At 34.4% G+C, this 23,114-nt stretch overlaps 1 protein-coding gene across 1 annotated transcript in view; it reads left to right on the forward strand.

Moving 5' to 3' along the window:
• NELL1 (neural EGFL like 1) overlaps positions 1-23,114 on the forward strand; it is an 870,390-nt gene that overhangs the window by 208,486 nt on the left and 638,790 nt on the right. The window contains exon 12 of the mRNA XM_051966758.1: positions 20,474-20,602. Within this exon, the coding sequence (XP_051822718.1) occupies positions 20,474-20,602 (129 nt within the window). The remainder of the gene's footprint in view (positions 1-20,473; positions 20,603-23,114) is intronic.

The raw sequence follows: 23,114 nt of genomic DNA on the forward strand, positions 1-23,114 counted from the left end.
GCATATCATTCCAGAAAAGGAAAAAAAAAATGAGAAAACTATACTTCAATTTTTACTTAGAGTTCATCAGCTTGTTCTTTGAAAGTGGATATTATTTTTTATGTTAAATATGTGCACTTCTTCTATACATATTTCCATAATTATCATGCTGCACAAAAAAAAATCAGACAAAAAAAGGGAAAAAATGAGAAAGGGTAATGCAAGCACTAAACAACAAAAAAATGAAAATATTCTTTTGTGATCCATACTCAGTGCCCGCAGTTCTCTCTCTGGATGCAGATGGCTCTCTTCATCATAAGACCCTTGGAACTGGGCTGAATTGCCTTGCTATTGAAAAGAGCCATGTTTATTAGAATTGATTATCACATAATCTGTACACAACGTTCTCTTGCTTCTACTCACTTCACTTATCATCAGTACATCTAAGTCTCTCTGGGTCTTTCTGATATCATCCTCCTGATTATTTCTCATAGAACAACAATATTCCATAACATTCACATATCATATCTTATTCAGCCATTCTCTAACTTATGAGCAATGGATATCATTTTTTTTTGTCATGAGTGCTTTAGAATTCTCTTGTATCGACGTTATATTTATCAGTGTAGCTAAGTATTTTGACTATTGATCATCATTATAATATTGCTGTTACTGTATAGATTGATCTTTTGTTTCTGCTTATTTCATTTTGTATCAGTTCATATAGGTCTTCCTATGCTTTTTCTGAAACCATTCCCCTTATCATTTCTAATAGCATAATAGTATTATCACATATTTCATAACTTGTTCAGCCATTCCTATTTGATTGATATTATATCAATTTCTAATTATTTGGCAGAACACAAAATTTTTATGTATGTGTGTACACACACATATTCACACACACAAGAAGGAAAAGGATATATTCACATATAAATATGTGTGAATATGTTCTTTTCCTTTTGTCTTTCTGATGTACAGACCTAGTAGTACAGAGGATACTCAGTATTTTATAGCCATTTAGGCATAGTTCTAAATTATTCTGTAGAATAGTTGGATCAATCCACAACTTTACCATCACTTCATTAGTGTACCTATTTTCTCTAAGCCCTTCCCGCATTTATCTTTTCTGATATGTGTAAAGTTGTACCTCAGAGTTATTTTAAATGCATTTCTCCAAAAAGTAATAATTTAGAGCATTTTTCACAAGATTAGAGATGGATTTGATGTTGTCTTCCAAAATCTGCCTGTTCATATTTCTTGGCAAATTTTTCAATTGAGAATTGGCTCTTGTTTTGATAAATCTGTCTCCATTTTCTATATATTTGAGAAAAGAAGCCTTTATCAGAAAAACTTGCTATAAATTTTAAATATTGCTTTATTGTCTAGAGTCAGGAAGTACCTTTTAGCAAAATGTAGTTTTTCTGCTTATTTCTTTTCATTAGGTCTATTTTTTGCTTTTGCTTTGTCTAAGATTTTACTTGAGCTAAAAGGACATTAGATCCTACTTTAGCACTTTATTTTTTTTTTTTTTATAAATTTTATTTTATTTAATAATAACTTCGCATTGACAGAATCCATGCCAGGATAATTTCTACACGACATTATCCCTTGCAATCACTTATGTTTCGTTTTTTCCCCGCCCTCCCTCCTCCCCCCCCCCCCCAGGATGGCAAGCAGTCCTATATATGCTAAACATGTTGCAGTATATCCTAGATACAATACATATTTGCAGAACCAAACAGTTCTCTTGTTGCACAGGGAGAATTGGATTCAGAAGGTAAAAATAACTCGGGAAGAAAATCAAAAATGCAAATAGTTTACATTCATTTCCCAGTATTCCTTCTTTGGGTGTAGCTGTTTCTGTCCATCATTTCTCCAATGAAACTCAGTTAAGTCTCTTTGTCAGAGAAATCCACTTCCATCAGAATACATCCTCATACAATATCGTTGTCAAAGTGTATAATGATCTCCTGGTTCTGCTCATCTCACTTAGCATCAGTCCATGTAGGTCTCTCCAAGCCTCTCTGTATTCATCCTGCTGGTCATTCCTTACAGAGCAATAATATTCCATAACATTCATATACCACAATTTACCCAGCCATTCTCCAATTGATGGGCATCCATTCATTTTCCAGTTTCTAGCCACTACAAACAGGGCTGCTACAAACATTTTGGCACATACAGGTCCCCTTCCCTTTTTTAGTATCTCTTTGGGGTATAAGCCCAATAGAAACACTGTTGGATCAAAGGGTATGCACAGTTTGATAACTTTTTGGGCATAATTCCAGATCGCTCTCCAGAATGGCTGGATTCGTTCACAACTCCACCAACAATGCATCAATGTCCCCGTTTTCCCGCATCCCCTCCAACATTCATCATTGTTTTTTCCTGTCATCTTAGCCAATCTGACAGGAGTGTAGTGATATCTCAGAGTTGTCTTAATTTGCATTTCTCTGATCAATAGTGATTTGGAACACTCTTTCATGTGAGTGGTAATAGTTTCAATTTCTTCATCTGAAAATTGTCTGTTCATATCCTTTGACCATTTATCAATTGGAGAATGGCTTGATTTTTTATAAATTTGAGTCAGTTCTCTATATATTTTGGAAATGAGGCCTTTATCAGAACCTTTAATTGTAAAGATGTTTTCCCAGTTAGTTACTTCCCTACTAATCTTGTTTGCATTCGTTCTGTTTGTACAAAGGCTTTTTAATTTGATATAATCAAAATTTTCTATTTTGTGATTGGTAATGGTCTCTAGTTCATCTTTGGTCACAAATTTCTTTCTCCTCCACAAGTCTGAGAGATAAACTATCCTATGTTCCTCTAATTTATTTATAATCTCGTTCTTTATGCCTAGGTCATGGACCCATTTTGATCTTATCTTGGTATGTGGTGTTAAGTGTGGGTCCTTGCCTAATTTCTGCCATACTAATTTCCAGTTATCCCAGCAGTTTTTATCAAATAATGAAATCTTATCCCAAAATTTAGAATCTTTGGGTTTGTCAAACACTAGATTGCTATAGTTGACTATTCTGTCTTGTGAACCTAACCTTTTCCACTGATCAACTAATCTATTTCTAAGCCAATACCAGATGGTTTTGGTGACTGCTGCTTTATAATATAATTTTAGATCAGGTACAGCTAGACCACCTTCATTTGATTTTTTTTTCATTAATTCCCTTGAGATTCTCGACTTTTTATTGTTCCATATGAATTTTGTTGTTATTTTTTCTAAATCATTAAAATATTTTCTTGGAAGTCTGATTGGTATAGCACTAAATAAATAGATTAGTTTAGGGAGTATTGTCATCTTTATTATATTTGCTCGGCCTATCCAAGAGCACTTAATATTTTTCCAATTATTTAAGTCTGAGTTTATTTGTGTGAAAACTTTTTTGTAATTTTGCTCATATAATTCCTGACTTTCCTTTGGTAGGTAGATTCCCAAATATTTTATGCTATCAACAGTTATTTTGAATGGAATTTCTCTTTGTATCTCTTGCTCTTGGATTTTGTTGGTGGTGTATAAGAATGCTGAGGATTTATGGGGATTTATTTTGTATCCTGCTACTTTGCTAAAATTATGAATTATTTCTAATAGCTTTTTAGTAGAATCTCTGGGGTTTTCTAGGTATACCATCACATCATCTGCAAAGAGTGATAGTTTGGTTTCCTCATTGCCTACTCTAATTCCTTTAATCTCTTTCTCGACTCTTATTGCAGAGGCCAGTGTTTCTAATACAATATTGAATAATAATGGTGATAGTGGGCAACCTTGCTTCACTCCAGATCTTACCGGGAAAGGTTCCAGTTTTTCCCCATTGCATATGATGCTTACTGAAGGTTTAAAATATATGCTCCTAACTATTTTAAGGAAAAGTCCTTTTATTCCTATGCTCTCAAGTGTTTTTATTAGGAATGGCTGTTGGATTTTATCAAATGCTTTTTCTGCATCTATTGAAATGATCATATGGTTTTTGTTTGGTTGGTTGTTGATATAGTCAATTATGTTAATAGTTTTCCTAATATTGAACCAGCCCTGCATTCCTGGTATAAATCCTACTTGGTCATAGTGTATTATCCTGGGGATGATTTTCTGTAATCTTTTTGCTAATATTTTATTTAAGATTTTAGCATCAATATTCATTAGGGAGATTGGTCTATAATTTTCTTTCTCTGTTTTCAGCCTACCTGGTTTAGGTATCAGTACCATATCTGTGTCATAAAAGGAGTTTGGTAGGACTCCTTCAATCCCTACTTCTTCAAATAGTTTATTTAGCATTGGAGTTAATTGATCTTTAAATGTTTGATAGAATTCAGATGTAAATCCATCTGGTCCTGGGGTTTTTTTCTTAGGGAGTTGATTGATAGTTTGTTCTATTTCTTTTTCTGAGATAGGAGTGTTTAGGATATTTACTTCTTCCTCTGTTAGTTTAGGTAAGCTATATTTTTGGAGGTATTCTTCTATTTCATTTAAGTTGTCGAATTTATTGGCGTAAAGTTGGGCAAAGTAACTCCTAATTATTGCTCTAATTTCCTCTTCGTTAGTGGTGAGTTCTCCCTTTTCATTTTTAAGACTAACAATTTGATTTTCCTCTTTCCTTTTTTAAATCAGATTTACTAAGGGTTTGTCTATTTTGTTGGTTTTTTCATAGAACCAACTCTTAGTTTTATTAATCAATTCAATAGTTTTTTTACTTTCAATTTTATTGATCTCTCCTTTTATTTTTTGAATTTCAAGTTTAGTGTTTGATTGGGGGTTTTTAATTTGTTCCTTTTCTAGCATTTTTAGTTGCAAGCCCAATTCATTGACCTTCTCTTTCTCTATTTTATACAAATAGGCCTCTAGAGATATGAGATTTCCCCTTATTACCGCTTTGGCTGCATCCCATACATTTTGGTATGATGTCTCATTATTATCATTTTCTTGGATGAAGTTATTAATTATGTCTATAATTTGCTGTTTCACCCAATCATTCTTTAGTATGAGATTATTTAGTTTCCAATTATTTTTTGGTCTACTTTCCTGTGGCTTTTTATTGAATGTAATTTTCAATGCATCATGGTCTGAAAAGGATGCATTCACTATTTCTGCCTTACTGCATTTGAGTTTGAGGTTTTTATGTCCTAATATATGATCAATTTTTGTATAAGTTCCATGAACTGCTGAAAAGAAGGTGTACTCCTTTCTGTCCCCATTACATTTTCTCCAGAGATCTATCATATCTAATTTTTCTAGTATTCTATTTATCTCTTTGACTTCTTTCTTATTTATTTTGTGGTTTGATTTATCTAATTCTGAGAGTGCAAGGTTGAGATCTCCCACTATTATAGTTTTACTGTCTATTTCTTCTTGCAGCTCTCTTAATTTCTCTTTTAGGAATTTAGATGCTACACTACTTGGTGCATATATATTTAATATAGATACTTCTTCATTATTCATTCTACCCTTTAGCAAGATATAGTGCCCTTCCTTATCTCTTTTGATTAGATCAATTTTTGCTTTAGCTTGATCTGAGATCAGGATGGCTACCCCTGCTTTTTTGGCTTCACCTGAAGCATAGTAGATTTTGCTCCAACCTTTTACCTTTAACCTGCATGTATCACCCCGCTTCAGGTGTGTTTCCTGTATACAACATATTGTAGGATTCTGGCTTTTAATCCATTCTGCTAACCGCTTCCTCTTTATAGAGGAGTTTACCCCGTTCACATTTATGGTTAAAATGACCAATTCTGTATTACTTGCCATCTTGTTAACCCCGGTTTATGCTTTTCTCCCTTCTTACTCCCTTACCCCCTCCCTTACCCCCCTTCCCAGTATTAAGCTTGTGAGCTCCCCTTGTTTCTCACAGCCCTCCCTTTTTCAGTATCCCTCCCCCCTTAGAGTTCCCCCCCCCAACTTGCCCCTTTCCCTCCCAGTTACTGTATTCCCTTCCACTTAGCTTATTCCTTCCTTTTTCACTTTTCCCTTCTCACTTTTCAATGAGGTGGGAGAAGTTTCACCATAGATTGAATATGTCTAAAATTCTTCTCTTAATGCCAATTCTGAAAGCAGTAAAATACTCACTATTTTCATTCCTCTCCATTCTTTCTCTCAGATATACTAGGTTTTCTTTGCCTCTTCATGAAATGTAGTACCCCCACTTTCCCTTTTTTCTAGTACAATGTCCTTTCCACAACTAGTTTCTAGAACAAGGTATACATGTATTCTTTATACATCTTTACAGCCGAAATATAGTTCCCAAGATTAATCTTTACCTTTTTAGATTTCTCTTGAGTTCTGTGCTTGTAGATCAAATTTTTTGTTAAGTTCTGGCTTTTTCATCAGAAATAGATGAAATTCGCTTATTTCGTTGAATGTCCATCTTCTTCCCTGGAAAAAGATGCTCAATCTCGCTGGGTAAGTTATTTTTGGTTGCATACCAAGTTCCTTAGCCTTTCGGAATATCATATTCCAGGCCCTTCGATCCTTTAATGTGGATGCTGCCAGATCCTGGGTGATCCTTATTGTGGCTCCTTGATACTTGAATTGGGTTTTTCTAGCCGCTTGCAGTATTTTTTCCTTTGCCTGAGGGTTCTGGCATTTGGCCACTATATTCCTTGGTGTTTTGATTTTAGGATCCCTTTCAGTAGGGGATCGATGAATTCTTTCAATGTCTATTTTACCTTCTGTTTCTATGACTTCTGGGCAGTTCTCTTTGATAATTTCCTGGAAGATAGTGTTCAGGCTTTTTTTTTCATCATACTTTTCTGGAAGTCCGATGATTCTCAGGTTGTCTCTCCTGGATCTGTTTTCCAGGTCTGTTGTCTTCCCCAGAAGGTATTTCACATCCTTTTCCATTGTTTGATTTTTTTGGATTTGCTTGACTGATTCTTCTTGTCTCCTCGAGTCATTCAATTCCAATTGTTCGACCCTGATTTTCAGTGAGGTATTTTCTTCACTCACTTTTTTAAGATCTTTTTCTAATTGTCCAATTGAGTTCTTTTGTTCTGTGGAATTTTTTTCCATTTCGCCAATTTTGTTTTTTAGAGAGCTGTTTTCTGTTTCCAGTTCACTAATCCTATTTTTCAAGGATTTGGTTTCTTTATCCACTCTCTCTTTAACTGACTTCTCCAGGCTCTTTTGCCAAGCCTCCCTCTCCTTTTGCAGAGCCTCCCTCTCCTTTTCCCATTTTTCTTCTAGCTCCCTTGTGAGAGCCTTTTTAATTTCCTCCATGAGATTCATCTGTGCTGAGGGACATAAGGTCTCCTCCTTCGGGGATTCACCTGGGGACTGTTTGTTTTTAGTCTCCTCAGGGTTTGGAGTCTGCTCTTTATCTGTATAAAAGCTGTCCAGGGTTAAATTCTTTTTCAGTTTCTTGCTCATTCTGTCTATTTATCAAAGACAAACTATCAAAGAAACAGAAGGAAAAAAAACCCCTTGAATGGAGGCTGCTTTCTTTGGGGGAGGGGCAGGGTATTCGTGAGGCACAGGTCCTACTGTGCTATGGCGCCTGCGCACTGAGATCCGAGCGCTCTGAGATCCGAGCGGGCTAAGACACTGTGGGGGAGGGGTGGCCAGGTCCCGAGAAACTCCAGCTGTTTGGGATTGTATTCTTCACCCCCGGTGTTTTTAGCTTCTCTGCTGGGCTGCTGACTTGCTCCTATAGCAAAGCTCTCGCCGCAGAGACGGCTGCGATCGCGTCCTACCCCCTCTCCGCTCCACCCGGTTCTGAGCTGCTATCTGTGCTCTGGTTGCAGCTGCTGCCCGCAGACTGCTTCCAAATACCGTCCCCGCCCTCGCGCAAAAACAGACCTTTCTTGACGAGTCTCAAGGATGGTTTCTCTTGGTAAGTAATTGTATGGTTTTTTTTCAGTCGAGCATTAATTCAGAGGCATGAAATGAAATGAATAGTGAGAGAAAAACACGGAGATTACACAGAAGTGTATTTCCTCTCCGCCATCTTGGCCGGAAGTCTTTAGCACTTTATTTTAATTCTGTGTATATCTTTCTGTTTTAAGTATGTCTTTTATAAACAACATATTGTTGGATTCTAGTTTCCAATCCAATTTCTGTTTTATGGATGAGCTCATCCCATTCACATTCATAGTTATGATTACTGTTATTTCCTTCCATCCTTTTTTCTTCTGTTTATCCTTCTCTCCCTCTTATTTATTCTTCTCAAATTTATTCTGTTTTGCTTCTGGCCACTGTCTCCTTTAATCTGCTTTACCATTTTCACTCCTTTTTCCCCTTGATTAATCTGTTGGGTAAGATAGATTTCTATATGCAGCTCTGTGTGTGTGTGTGTTCTTCCTTTTTTGATCCACTTCTGACAAGACTGAGTTTCAACAATTGTTTGCCATTGCCTATTTTCCCTTCCATTGTAAAAGCTCTTGTACAGTTCTTTTATGATAATTTCTCCCATTCTGCCTCTTCCTTCCTCCTTTTCTCAGTGAATCCCTAATTCTCACCTTTTCATTTTTTGAAATTACCCCAACATAATCAAATCAAATCAAATCAAATCATGTCTCTGTAGACTGTTTCCAAATGCTTCAATAATGACCAGTTTCTCAGAAATTTTACGTATTATCTTCATATAGGAATGAAAAGATGCCAAATTTCATCTTTTTGCTAGTTCTTCCTCTTCTCCTTTCCTGGCTTCCTTCAAGTCCCAGCTAAAATTTCATCTTCAACAAAAAGTCTTTCTGAAATCCCCTTAGTTCTACTGCCTTCTTTCTATTGATTATCTCCATATATATAGCATGTTTGTATATAGTTATTGGGCCCTTTGAGAGCAAGAACTAATTTTTTCCTTTTTAAAAAATTCCCAGTATTTAGCACACTGCCTGGCCTATAATAAGGGCTTAATAAATGTTTACTGACTGATGGACTTAATTAAAAGGTCTCCCAAGGCTTGTTTTTGGCTCTTCATTTCAAGAGCAATTCAATTCAGCAATAATTTCTTAAACCCCTGTTTTTCACTAAATATTCAAAGACAAAAATGACTATTTTTCATGAAAGCACTTAAATCATTTTTGCTCTATAAGCTTTTCATTGGCAATCCAGTTTATTTCTGTGGCTTTAACTATATTCAGTCTATATTCTATATATAGAATTTTCTATATAGAATTTTCATTCTATATATAGAATATAACTATATTCAAACTATGTTCAGTCCTGCTCTCTAATACAGATTCAGGGCCTTTATCCCCAACTCTCGATAAGACATTTCTAACTGGGTGTCCCCACAACGTATTCCTTCTTCATTGTTTCTGCCAGTAGCAATACCATTCACTCAGATTTATAATCTTGGGATAATTTTTGATCTTCCTTTTCCTTCACCTCTCAAAACAGACCACTTTTCCAGGTCCGCTTGATTCTGTTTATATAATTCCTTCTATCTATATCCTACTCTCTGTTCCCAGTGCTACCAGCCTAGTGTCCTAGTTTATTTAGGAAGACTTTGGTTTAGAATCATAGCCTCAGTGTTTAGCACCTATATGAGTGTGTAAAAGTTACTCTAACTTGCTAAGTCTGATTTTACATCTCTGAAATCAGTGAGCTGGACCTAATGATCTCACAGTTACCTTTAACTTCCAAATCCCATGAACTCATTAACTTCAAATTTTGTCTAGCATTCAAAACTCTTCTCAAACTGAAAACACCCAACTTTTCCAGTTCTTTTTCGCATTATTCCCTTCCATATATTTTATGTATATGGAGGTAGCTATATGGTATAGTAGTTAGATTTAGGAATTTGGAATTTCTGAGCTCTAATTTTGGCTCAGATTTATTTTAAGCCTTGCCAAATAATTTACTCTGTTAGAGTTAGTTTTCATGTCTACAAAATGTTAATAATAATAGGACCTTCCTTACAGGGTTGCAGTGGATTTACAAATGTACTAGCATACGTAAAGTGCTTTGCAAACTCTAAAGTAGTATATGACTCCCTAATTATTATTGAGTTGTTATTGTTTCTATGCTCCAACTAAACTGAACAACTCTTTTGTATTTGTCCATAAAATACAAATTATGCTCTTATGTCTCTATATCCTATCTCCTGCTGTTCCTTGTGCAGGAAATATCCTGATTATTCATTGTTGCCTATTGGATTACTACCTCTATCTTTAATCCTAAATTAGCTTTTTTATTTTTCTAACTGATAATGACCTTTCATATCATAATCATAAATTGTTGGCTATCTACTTCAATCCTTTTAGTTTAGTGATAAGGATCTGGGGTTCAGAATAGTTGAGACCTGCCTAAAATCACACCGGGGGATTCAAATTCAAGTTTTCTATTTTCAGGTCTGCTGAATAATAATATACTATTATTAGTATATTTCCTACTGAATGGCATAGTGAATAGAATCAGGAAGACCCGAGTTCCAATGTAGTCTGAGACACCAGCTGTGTGACTATGAACAAGTCACTTGACCCCTGTTTGCCACAATATCCACATTTGTAAAATGTTGAAAATAATATCTACCTCTCAGTCTCATTATGAAGATCAAAATGAAATATTTGTAAAGTGCTTAGCAGAGTCTGACAAGTGGGTGCTTAATAAATGTTTTAGCCTTCTCTTCTCTTCCTCTTTCCTGTTTCTTCAGAACTCTGGCCATTTAGAGAAAGTCAGACTTAGAAAGTATGTCACCCAGAGACAAGCCCTCCCTGCATTTGGTCTGTCCTGACCTACTTTTGTCCTGAGAACATCTCCTTTTGAATTTGATGGGTACAACATGAACAGGGACAGCTGCTACTTTGCCCAGCTCCCAATATAGAGCTAGAGGGAAAACATTCCACTTACGCCTTTTCAAATGGGATTATTCTGTTGTGATTATTCTTCTTCAAATTATTTATTTCATTTTATTTTATATTCACTTCTCTATATACATGTCATTTTGCTCCAGTAAATCATAAGCTTCTTGAGGGCAAGTATATTTTTGCTTTTGCCTTTGTTTCCCCAGAACCTTGCACAGTGCTTTACACAAAACTGAATTTTCATAAATATTTGGTGAATTAAATTTAATTTCTCTACTTAGTCCATTTGGTTGAATGGATAAGGGGACCAAGGAGAAATCTAAAGTATAAAAAATAACCTTTAGGGAACTTCTAGTTCCCAACTTCTGAAATAGGAGTCACGCTCTAGATAACAAACTTATAGTGAAGAGTTTGGAAAGTTAATTAAATATCCACATGATGATTGTCCACAGGCATAGTGAATCTAAGGATGGTGGGGAAATGACATTATTTGGATGTGTGTGCTAGGGAGAGGTTCTCCCATTAGCTTTTGCTTTATGAGAATGAATGCTTTTCTTACCACATTAATTGTCTTTAGATAGTTGGATTTGGCCATCTTCTGCTGGAAGGAGTTATGGAAAATAGGTCAAGATGAAAAGAGAAGGAAGACCAATAATGAATTCAGTCTTGATTCTATACAATTCGTGATGATAATAATTGAGAAGAAAAATACTCTAGAGGATTTTAGAGTAGAGAGAAAAATAATCATAACGTATGTTTATAGAGTACTTTAAGTTTTGTGAAACATTTTATATACGTTATCTCATTTGTTCCTTATAGTGATCTTCTGATCTGTTACTGCCCCTATTCTACAAATCAGTAAATGAGGATTAGAATGACTAAATGATTTCTACAGGGTCATGCAATAAATATCTAAAACAGGATTAGAAGAGGGCAGCTAGTTGGTGCAATGAATAAAGCACCAGCCCTGAAGTCAGGAAGACCTGAGTTCAAATCTGATCTCAGACACTTAACACTTCCTAGCTGTGTGACCCTGGACAAGTCACTTAACCCCAAATGCCTCAGCAAAAATAAATAAATAAATAAAATAAAATAGGCTAAGAATCTTGAGCTTGGAGTCAGGGAGCCCTCGTTTAAATCCCCATTATGAAACAGTCTAGTATTGTGATTTTAGGCAAGCCCTGAGATTCTTTGAACCTCAGTTTTCCCATCTATTAACTGGTGGTAATAATCCACCACATACCTAAGTAGCTCAAAGGGTTATTGAGAGGCTTAAATGAAATAATCTCTATTTGATAGTCGGCAGACTTTAAATCATTATGTAAATGTAAATCATTATGTTATTGAGTGTGGAGTTTTGCACTGGAAGAGATATGCTGTTTAGATAAAAAATAGTCCCTGTTCCCATGAGGTTTGCAGGTTAGTAGAGGGATGCAACACCCGCACAGATAATTATAATACTCTATACATGAACATACAATATTATTTATTTACATATATGCATTATGTATATATGTGTGCATGAATTAATGTTCTATATAGACATAGATACTATATTACATAATATATAATATATATACTAAATATATGTGTGCTAAAAGAACCATATTATAACATATAATATATATGCTACTTGTTTTTAGTATATACACATACTCTAAATATGATTCATTCAGCAGCTGTATACATATATGCTACAATATATAGGTTATACTATGATATATATTATATACAATGTGTATACTTTATATGGTTCATTCAGCACTTATATAAATTATATATACTACATACATAAAATGTGTCTATAAACATATATATGGTTGAACCTGTGATTTCATTGTGATAGGGAAATTTTGGTGTAGAAATGCCCACCACTAAACCGGATTAGGAACTTAATCTGTATTTTATAGTTACATTGAGAAGTATAAATTGAGAATTAGAGTTTGTCACATTTGGAAGGCTCATCATTGTGTGAAAACATCCTTAAAGTCCTCAAAACCTCACCAGCAGACTTTACGCTGTGACCAGGATTATCAAGATGTAATGAAGACATTTTCAGGGCCAGGATGAGTCCAAGTAATTAGAGAGCTTATCTCTGAATGAGTAAGAGGGAACCATTCTTCCCAGACGTGACTGTATGTGGCTAGAGGGTGTTCTCATGATTTAGGAAGAAATTATTTTGACAAATAGATGGAAAATGTAATTTAATTTTTTAGTAATACTAATTGCTGTGTTGAGTATATGGAGCCTTCTGTTTGCATGTATGTGTGTGTGTGTGTGTGTGTGTATATATATATATATACACACACATATACACACATATACATATATATATGCATACCGAAACATAAATATATAATATGTATTTATGTGTACATCTGTCCGTTCATCTAAAATTCTGTAATACTCAAAGAAGATCTAGTAGAAAAACCTTAAATTACAATAGAAATGTAAAGGTTTTAAGAATGGACTAGCCAAAAAATTGTGTGGCTATAATTCTTGTTAAGTGCTCTGAGACTCATTACTAGATGACTGGCTCTCAGGTGATATTTTTTTTAATCAGTCATGGTGATTCATTGAACATGGAGATATTGTTTTCATCAGTGAAGGAGTAAGTAATTGCTGTGTTGAGTATATTATGGAACTTCTTAGTCTCAAAGCAAAAATTCAGTAGAGAGATGTGGGAAATCACTTGGGAGTCAAGTTGAACAACCCCCATTATAGCTGTGTATCCGTTTGAATTGACATGATGTTGTGTGATAAGGTGGAGAGAGAAACATTTTTTCTTTCTGATACCCACTAGCTGTGTGATCCCGGAAAAGTAATTTAACTACTCTGTGCCTCAGGCATAGACTTCTGGGCTAAGTCCTAGACTAATGAGCTAGAGGGAGTTTTTACAATGGAAGTTCTTTAAGCAGAATGGAATCAGAATTAGGCTTTTTCCATCTGCATCTCTCTATTTGGATAGTTGAGATTAGGTGGTTCCAGTTTGGTTTGGGGACATCTGAAGTTTTAATTTTTAATTTTCATTTTACTGTTGTGAAAACTAGTGAGAACCCAGTTCCTTTAAACTAAAAAAAGAATGCTTGGAATGAGAATCCAACCCTGGTTTGTGTTTGTGTTTGAGTTTGTGTTTGAGTTTGAGTGGCAGCAAGACTACTTCTCAGTCCTATGACTTATCCCTCTTCAAGCCTTATTGTTTCAAATGTGAGATAAGAAGATAGAATCAAAGTGCATGAAAATTTCCAAATTATAAGGCTTTATGCAATTTGGAAGAACCCAATTATCATTGAGCTATATTTGATTATCTCAAGAAATTTGAAATGTATCATAGCAAAATTAATTTTATTTAACTGTAATTTGGGCAAAAAATATGGACAATGCAATCTTTATTAGGTGGAGAGATGTTAGGAAATTAAACAAGAAATGCTTTTGTCCTGAGCAATTGAGATGTTGGTCCCCGAGATGCAGTTTCCTAGCTCTGTGATCATCGGCAAATTTATGCAATTTGGAAGAACCCAATTATTATTGAGCTTTATTTGATTATCTCAAGAAATTTGAAATGTATCATAACAAAATTAATTTTATTTAACTGTAATTTGGGCAAATGTGTCAGGGCCTCAGTTGTCTCAAGTGTAAGATGAATTATTCTGATGTGAGCTCTCTAGTTAGATTTATACAGAGGAGAATGGCAGAGGGGTAACTAGTATCTCACCATTCCCAACTAATATTATCTGAGGGAGGGAAGTAGAATGAAATAAAATAAAACAAAACAAAGAAACATTGGTGGCCCTTGCTCATCTTGATTGGGCTTCTAATTTATACTAGACTCCAAGCTGTTTCTATCCCTCATGTCTTCCCCTCCTAAAACCAGCCCCCAGCCTCCACTCTGCATTCTATGTCTGCCTCTTGCCTCAGTTTCCAGTTTGGGTATTTTGATCAACTCTGACTTGACCCCACTCAATTTCTGGTTTGTTCCTATGATTTATAATTTTTCTTCATTTCCCTAGAAAACTTTTCTCTTGTCCCTTACTTGTCCCTTGATTCATCAATCCAGTCAGTTTCACTCCCTTGGAAAGGAGGGACCATATTATCTTCTATTTTTTAGCAGAATCCTGGAATCCACAGCACTGCAAAAAATCAGAGAATTAAAAACCTTGCACAGTCCTAGTAAAGAAGCATTATAAAAACATTTAATATAACCTGTTTCAACTTATTTCCTACCTCTTCTTAGGAGAGTTAAACATCTGTTGGCTTCTGTTGTATAACCCAGCTTCTGTATAAGACTTGGGAAGAGTTATTCTGAACACAGCATTTTGCTTGGGGTGGATATACATACCTGCTAGACCTAGACTTTCTCCCATCACCAGGCTTATTGGGGTGATCTTGTTGTGGAAGTAGAATAATTACCTCCAAATTGTATAATTTACCAGTTCTCAGCTGTATTTATTCTGAACAACCAGACATACTGACCAGACCAGTGCTAGAGATTGGGTGGGTAAGAGATGTAAACCTACTCAGAAGGTTTATTTGGCTCTTCCCTTCCCCCAGCAGAACTCTGAGTTATGACCCTTTTACCACCTGGGACCATCATCCTCTCCCCTTGATGCTTGACCATCTGGCAGGGCTAATGCTGTTCACTGAATTGAACCTCAGGGGGTAATACAAAGTGATCCAAATAGTGGGGGGTGAGGAATGGAAGATGGCCTTCTAGACTCAGTATAGCTGCAAGCATAGTGGGTTATTATGTCTTTCATTCTCTGCTATCCCCCATACTCTTTCAGAGGTTCGTGAACTTTGTGGTATGAGACATACTGGAGTGGTTTGGTGACTATATATCTCCATGACATCTTCTTTTTCTGCAAATCTGTCTTGCATTTGGAATTAGTCCAGGCCATTTCCTAATACCCAAACCAGTAATAGATGTTCCCTAAAATGGAGAACCATCAGTTCACAAAGGAGCCCTTGCAAAAGAGATCTTAAAAAAAGGAGATTCCAATTTAGTTGTAGCCCTTGGATGATCTCTGAGGTTCCTTCCAACTTGGAGTTGGTAAGGATTTGGTTGCGGGAATTTTGGAGGGATGGAATTTATTCTAGTTTTTAGATGATGGAGCTCACATGGTATTTGAGGATTCTTGCATGATAGAAGATCTTGAGAAATGCTGCCATTATTTCATCCCCAAATTTTCTGCTCCATTGGCTGACTTACTGAACCATTTACTCAAGGTTTTTTGGTAGAATTCATAGGTGGAAGGTCTTACAAACCACTTTGTCTTCATCTCTGTTATGTCCTACCCTCACCCGCAGAAATGGTTCATCATGAAGATGGATTGAAGTATCCAATATAATGGTGTTGGCCATCTTCCCATTCCTTCTACCATTCTTTCCAATACCCCAACCTTATAAATAATTCTCCTATAACTTGGCTACCATGGAAACAGTACAATAAGGTAGAGCAACTTTGAATAAATAAGTGATTTTGATTATTATAAATATCCAAATTAACTACAAATAGTATATGAAGGAATATGCTATCCATCTTCAGAGTAATAGGGTTTTATGTAGGTGCATTTAAATATACACATGTTTTATTATAGATATTTATGTTTATGTATGTGTATATATACTTATACATATGTATACATATACATATATGTCTCCATGCTTAATTATAGCTTTTTTGGGGAGAGAGATAAAAAGAAAGAATAAAGTAAAAAGTGCATAGCAGAGAACAAAAAAAAACCTTCCAAGAAACAAAGATGTTTTTGCACTCTGAACACAATGTTCAAAGTTATTTAGGCTTTCTTGAAATGAAAATTCATTGTTTTATATTTTGAATATTCTCTTATGTTCTTGTGTGCACATAATCTTTTTTCTTTTCCTATTTTGTATTTAAGTTTAAAAGAAAAAATGCTGCTCTGGACCTTGAAGTCATGGTTTGATGATATAACAGTGATGGCAGGCCTTAGGCAACTATTGGCATAAGCATATTACTATAGATTCTCAAGTATTTCCTCAGACCCATGAGCCTGACAATCTATTGGACACTGAAAGTAATAATATGACCCCTATGAACCTAGAATTCAGCATGGGTTTTGTGCAAATAACACTTCCCAGTCCCCTTACATTTTCCATTATTCATTTTTCTATGGTACATAATTTATCTTCCAATAATTTGTAATGTACAGAATGCTTGACTCTGAGAAAGTCAGAAAGATTGGATTTCAAATCCAGTCTCAGTTACTTACTATCTGGGTGACTTTGGACAAGTCATATTCTCTGAGCTTCAGTTCCTCATCTAGAAAGCCTCTAAAGCTCCTCTTTGCTTTAATTCTATTGTCTTTATTGTGCAGACAAAGTAGGGAAATCAAGACTTTGAATAGTATCTCAGTCTCTGGTGGATTGGTTATCTCAGATCTATTGCTGATAGCTGAAGTTAAATTTTATGATCTATAAGAAAATCTAAATTTGTTCAAAACAGCACATTTGTCCATAAATTGTAATAACATGAAAAACAGGTGATAATGTAGAGACCGTGAAAAATTTTGTCTAAGAGGTATGATATTGGTCAAATATCCAGGTGGTTTCAACATATGGTCAGAATAGATAATGCTGGAGTGCCAAGCTTCCTTCAGATAGTTATTTACTACTTCAAATGAATCTCTGCTTATAGAGAGCACTTTTTTGTTTTTGTTTTATTTTTAATTTATGGAAATAAGCATTTTCATAACATTATTGTTTGCTTTCATACATAGTATAATAAAAAGTTTACATATGAAAATTTACTTTTTCTTTTAACTGTAATAAGGCTATCATGTAGATTTCCTTTTTTCCCTTTTTCCCCTCCCCCTGCATGCCCTAGACACCTAAGCTAAGATTAGACAAAAATATGTATGTATGTGCATGTAACATATATTTAAGATCATCCTAAACATACCCAATTATTGATGACAATCTAGAGAATGTGGTTTGCATTTCCAAGTATAAAAAGTAAATAATTCTTCCTTTTTTAAGTTCCTTGAGGTTAATTTTTGATGTTATTTTGTATTTCTCTTGGATCTGGTATGTCAAATTTTTGATTGTTCTTTTTGTAACATAATCCCGAATTTTGAATATTAATTTTTTTTCATTAAGAATTATGCTTAGGGCAGCTAGGTGGCACAATGAATAAAGCACCAGCCCTAAAGTCAGGAGGACCGAGTTCAAATCTGTCATTGGATACTTAACACTTCCTGGCTGGGTAACCCTGGGCAAGTCACTTAACCCCAATTGCCTCAGGGAAAAAAGAATTATGCTTAACTTTTCTGGGTATAATACTTCTGGCTGTAGAGAGGCATTCCTTACAAACGGATTATAATCAGTCTCATGGTAGTCTTGTCCTAGCAGGCAAAAACGGGGTTTAACTAGCATTCTTTTACTATATATTTATTTTTATTTGGGTCTGGGAAGTTGTGTCAGTCAGACCATCAATTTGCTATTGCTACTGAACTAGGAAAATAATGATCTTATCACACTCTGAAATATTCATTGGGTGGAGACACACAGCATTTTATTTTATATTTTATTGATTTTATACTTTATTGATTTTGTTTTTATAACATAATCCTTTGTTAATATCTGTCCTCTTCAACTAGTGGATTTTGTAACAAAAAAAAAAAAAAAAGCAAAATCAACCAACGTGATGAATATATAACAGCACATTCAGTATTCTGTACCTCTAGTTCCTCTCATTTCTGCCAAGAGAAGTCCTTTTCATCTATTCTCCTGGGTCAGGATTGATCATTACAATTAATTATGTTTTGGCTGCCTTTCTGTCTAGTTTTCATTTGCATTATTATAGCTCTAGGACTGAGATCCTATGAATTTATGTTTCTATGATTTCTTATTATTGGACTGACTACCATCGTTCTTCAGAGAATGTCTCTGTGGAAACTGAGATCATGGCTTGTTGATAGAGCATTGGTGGAAGACTTCAATAGTTCTGCTTCCTTAACCTTGCATCAATTTATAAAGTCCTTCCCATGCTTTTCTGAATTATTCCTTGTAGAGCAATAATGATCTATTATATTCACACACAATGTATTCAGTTTTTCACCAATTAATGATCACATACTTTGTTCATAGTTTTTGAAGTCATTGTTTTTATATTTTGGTATATTTTTGTCTTTGACCTACTTGAGTTTTGTGTTTAGTTGAATTAAATGGTATAAGTTAAGGGATTTTTTTTAGCACTATTTGAAATTAATTTTGAGAGCAGTTGGATCAATTCACAGCTCTACTAACATGTATTAATATGCCTGTTTTCCCTTCCAACACAACTCCTCCAACACTTGACTATTTCTGTCTTTTATCCCCTTTGCCAATTTGATAGTGTGAAATTAAATTTCAGAATTATTCTAATTTGCATTTATTTTATTATTAGTGTTTTGGAACTATTTTATATGGAAGTTGATAGTTTGTAATTGTTTTTAGAGATATTTATTTATATACATTGGTCAATTTTTTCTTGGGAATATAGCTCTTGGTCTTATATATATTGACAGCTAGTTGGCATAGTGGACAAAAAGCTGGAGTTAGAGTAAAATAAATCTCAGTTGTAATCCTACCTCCATCACTTACTGCTAGTTCTATAAACCTGAGTGTTTAACTTGATCTCTTCCTGATTTAATCTTTTCATCTTTAAAATAGGGATAATAGCAATACCTGCCCTAAAATGTATTTCTCTGGATAAAATATAATAACATGGAAAAGTGCTTTGTAAACTTTAAGTTGCCATATAAAAGTTATCTATTATTATTGGTATCACATATCCATGTATATATGTGTATATACATATATACGCATATTTATTATATATTTTGAATATCAGGATATTGTCAAAGATGTTTGCTACAAAGTTTTTTATTCTAATATCTTTAGCAGCATTGATTTTGTTGATAAAACATTTTTTAGTTATATAAGATTTTGTCTATTATTATTTCCTCTATCATTTGATTGGTTACTAATTTATGCTATCACTAAAGTTGTAAAAGTTGTCTTCTATCATTTCTCTCTAATTTTAAAATAATATAACTTTTTATTTTAATACAAAACTCCTTTAACATATGTTTTATCTATTATTTCTTTTAGAATTCTAGACGTCCTTTTCCTCCAAATAAATTTTGTCATTATTTTTTCTAGTTTTTCAAAGTAACCCTTATATACTTTGGTAAAATTCTAAAAATATAAATTAATGTAGTATTATTGTTGACCCTTAAAATATTTCTAATAATTTATTGTTAATCATAAAATTATTTATTTTTGGAGTGTTTTATAATTATATTTAAATGATTATTGATTGTGTCTTGAGAAATTAATTCCCAGGTGTTTTATGCTCTATGTGGTAACTTTGGGTGGAATTCCTCTTTCTATTATAGTTCCTTCTGGTTTTTGCTAATATTACATAGAAGTGTTAATTATTTCTGTACTTTTTTTGATACTTCTCTGAAGGAAAAATTAGAATTTCCTGATTATACTTGTAGGAGATAACTTCAGCATCTTTATATCTATCCATATGAACACACACACACATATATATATATGTACATAAATATACACACATATATATATATATATACAGACATATATATGTATGTTTTAATATCTGTACATGTTATACATATATGTATTAGGTTCCATATTTATATCATTTAGGGTCTTTTCTCTCTTTTGTTCTAATATGAAATTTCTATGTACTTTTTTTAAGGTCATAACTTTTGTGCAGAAGGACCCAAATGTGGTGAAAATTCTGAGTGCAAAAACTGGAACACCAAAGCTACCTGTGAATGCAAGAGTGGTTATATTTCTATCCAAGGAGACTCTGCATACTGCGAAGGTAAATACGATGCTTAACAGCCATTTCAGTGAAACCTTCTGAGAAATGTAATGTCAAGTGCAAGATTAATGGGGAAGACTCTGTCACAAAGCTGAGATTTTATGTTGCTCTAAATGAAGATTCCTGTTGGATTACCTCTACATACCTGTGGTACCAAGCAGATGGAAATGATGTCTTATAACAATCCACTATCTTTATGTTCCTTAGTATTTCAGCTTGCTTAAGACAAATGTAACACAATTAGAGGTAATTCAGGAAAGACAAAACAATGAGAGAATGTGGGAGGTAGATGAATGTCGGTGTTCTGTCGTAACCTGGTCTCATGATTGCCAGCTAAGTCAGGAATACGATGCATGTCAATGTGCTGAGGATGATTATGATTCCTTGTGTTCCATGATGAATATCCACTAAATGAAGTCATTCTTAGTTGTGATATATAATCTTTGTGATTGTGATATAAACTGTCTTCTAAATTTTTGACATCTCTATGAGGATGATATACAGCCAAGGCTTTTTCCCCATAAAATTAGTTTTCTTAATGTCTAATATTAGGTCAGAAATAAATATTAGGCAGATGCTTCAGTTTCTTTGGCCACCTTTGGTATTCAGAATAGACTTAAGGGTTGAAACAGAAGAGTTTAAGATCCTACAAGCTCTTATTTTTGTCTTCAGGTACTTGTAGACACTCCCTTATCCCTCAGAATGCTGACACTTTTATAATTTCGCTGTTTCCTGGTTTAATGCCCAGATAAAACCAGGATTATGCACAAGACCATCTCTTGCTGTGGTAAATTAGGGATAGTTCTTGGTCATTGCTCAGTTGGAAGAAATATCAAGATGTCTAAATTTAGTTGGTGGGGCAGGTGCACTTGTATCTCAACTCTAATTTGAAGGTATATTGAAGGAGAAAATAGTACCCAGAGTGCCGGTTTGAGGGGAATATGGCGGCAGGTCAGAGTTCTATATTCTTCCATTAGAAATGATCAAATAATATATGATCAATCTGTTATTTTCTTTCATCTTCCCGATTAACAAAGATGACTGCAAACTGGATTGGAGTCTTCAAGCAAAGGTTGTATTACCCTTCAACAGGTAGAGGGTAAAGTGAATTGTTCAGGTCTAGTAGTATTCCCTTCCAACTGAGAGACTTTATGACTTATTTGAATTCTCATTTCTAACATTTAGAAATCTGTCATAAAATTGTGTCATAAGAAGTATAAAGAATCACTGGTGACATCTAGTCCAGCCCGATCATTTTATAGATGAGAAAACTAAGGTCTAAGGAGATAAAAGACTTTTCTGAGTTCAGACAGACAATAAGCATGTAAGATGGCATTTGAATATACAACCTGCTCCTGTAATTCCAAACCAAGTATATTTCTACTGTACTGCTATGAACACAATGGATGGATTTGCCACATTAAAATATACTTTCTATTCGGGATAAAAATGGCAAAGGTGTTTTGAATGTTCTCAATGGCACTGGGTGTTGGTGTTTATTTCATATTAATTGTTGTTGAGAGCAGTGAGTTTCTCACCATTTTCTCATTATAATCTCAATCTGCAATGTCATACACAGTCATATTCTTTTAATAATTCAAAACATCTTTGATGATTTTGCTTTAGCTGAAGTCTTCATGATAGCTATTTTGAAATTTCCCTGAAAATTTCTTGTATTTTTCTTTCATCACTAAGGCTGAGGATAAATTCCTGGCTTAGTACTGTTCCTAGGCATCATAATGGCAATTGATGCATAGTGGTATTTCTTTCACCCTTAGTTTTCTTGGGAGGTCAATTTTATAGATTTATTCTTGCTTGGAGAGATTTGTCTTTTGGCAGGCAGATCCCACCAGGTTTTAGTTTTGCCTGTTAGTTGCCAATGTCCAAGTTCTTTTGGATTTTTGCTGACTCTTTTCTTTTTCAAGTATATCAGTGTTTTTTTGGACTTTGATACTTACATGACTCTGTCACCTCAAAAATGTGATTTTTAATCTCTCAGTGTTTAGTATTTTACATTAATATAAAGTATTGACTTTTGGAGCTTTTAAGTTGTTTTTTTTTCCTCATCACAAAATTAACAACAGTAACCTTACTTCAAAAGAATCATGACTTTTGGTGTGGATATATTGATTTTAGATTCATAAATATATTGTGATAAGAAAGCCATCTATCCAACCGATTTTCTCCCTGCTCTTTGCTGCTGTCTTTTGTGAATGGAGAATGCATAGATCAAGTAGGTTTGATTTTTATGCTCAGTTGTACAAGTATTAAATGTTATAAGCAGGATTTGAACCCAGATTTTTAAATTTCAGATCCTGACCTTTTCATTCCTTAGAACAGGACTTCTTAACTTTCACTGTTCCATGACCACTTTACAATCTGGTGGAGTCTACAGACTACTACTCAGAATAATATTTTTAAATTTATGGAATAAATACTTAAGATTACAAGGAAGTCAAAGGGTAATGAAGATAAAGGAGTAATTTTTTTCTATTCAAGTGCATAGATTTCA

This window comes from Antechinus flavipes, chromosome 6 (assembly GCF_016432865.1).
Source record: "Antechinus flavipes isolate AdamAnt ecotype Samford, QLD, Australia chromosome 6, AdamAnt_v2, whole genome shotgun sequence".
Classification (NCBI taxonomy): Eukaryota; Metazoa; Chordata; class Mammalia; order Dasyuromorphia; family Dasyuridae; genus Antechinus; species Antechinus flavipes.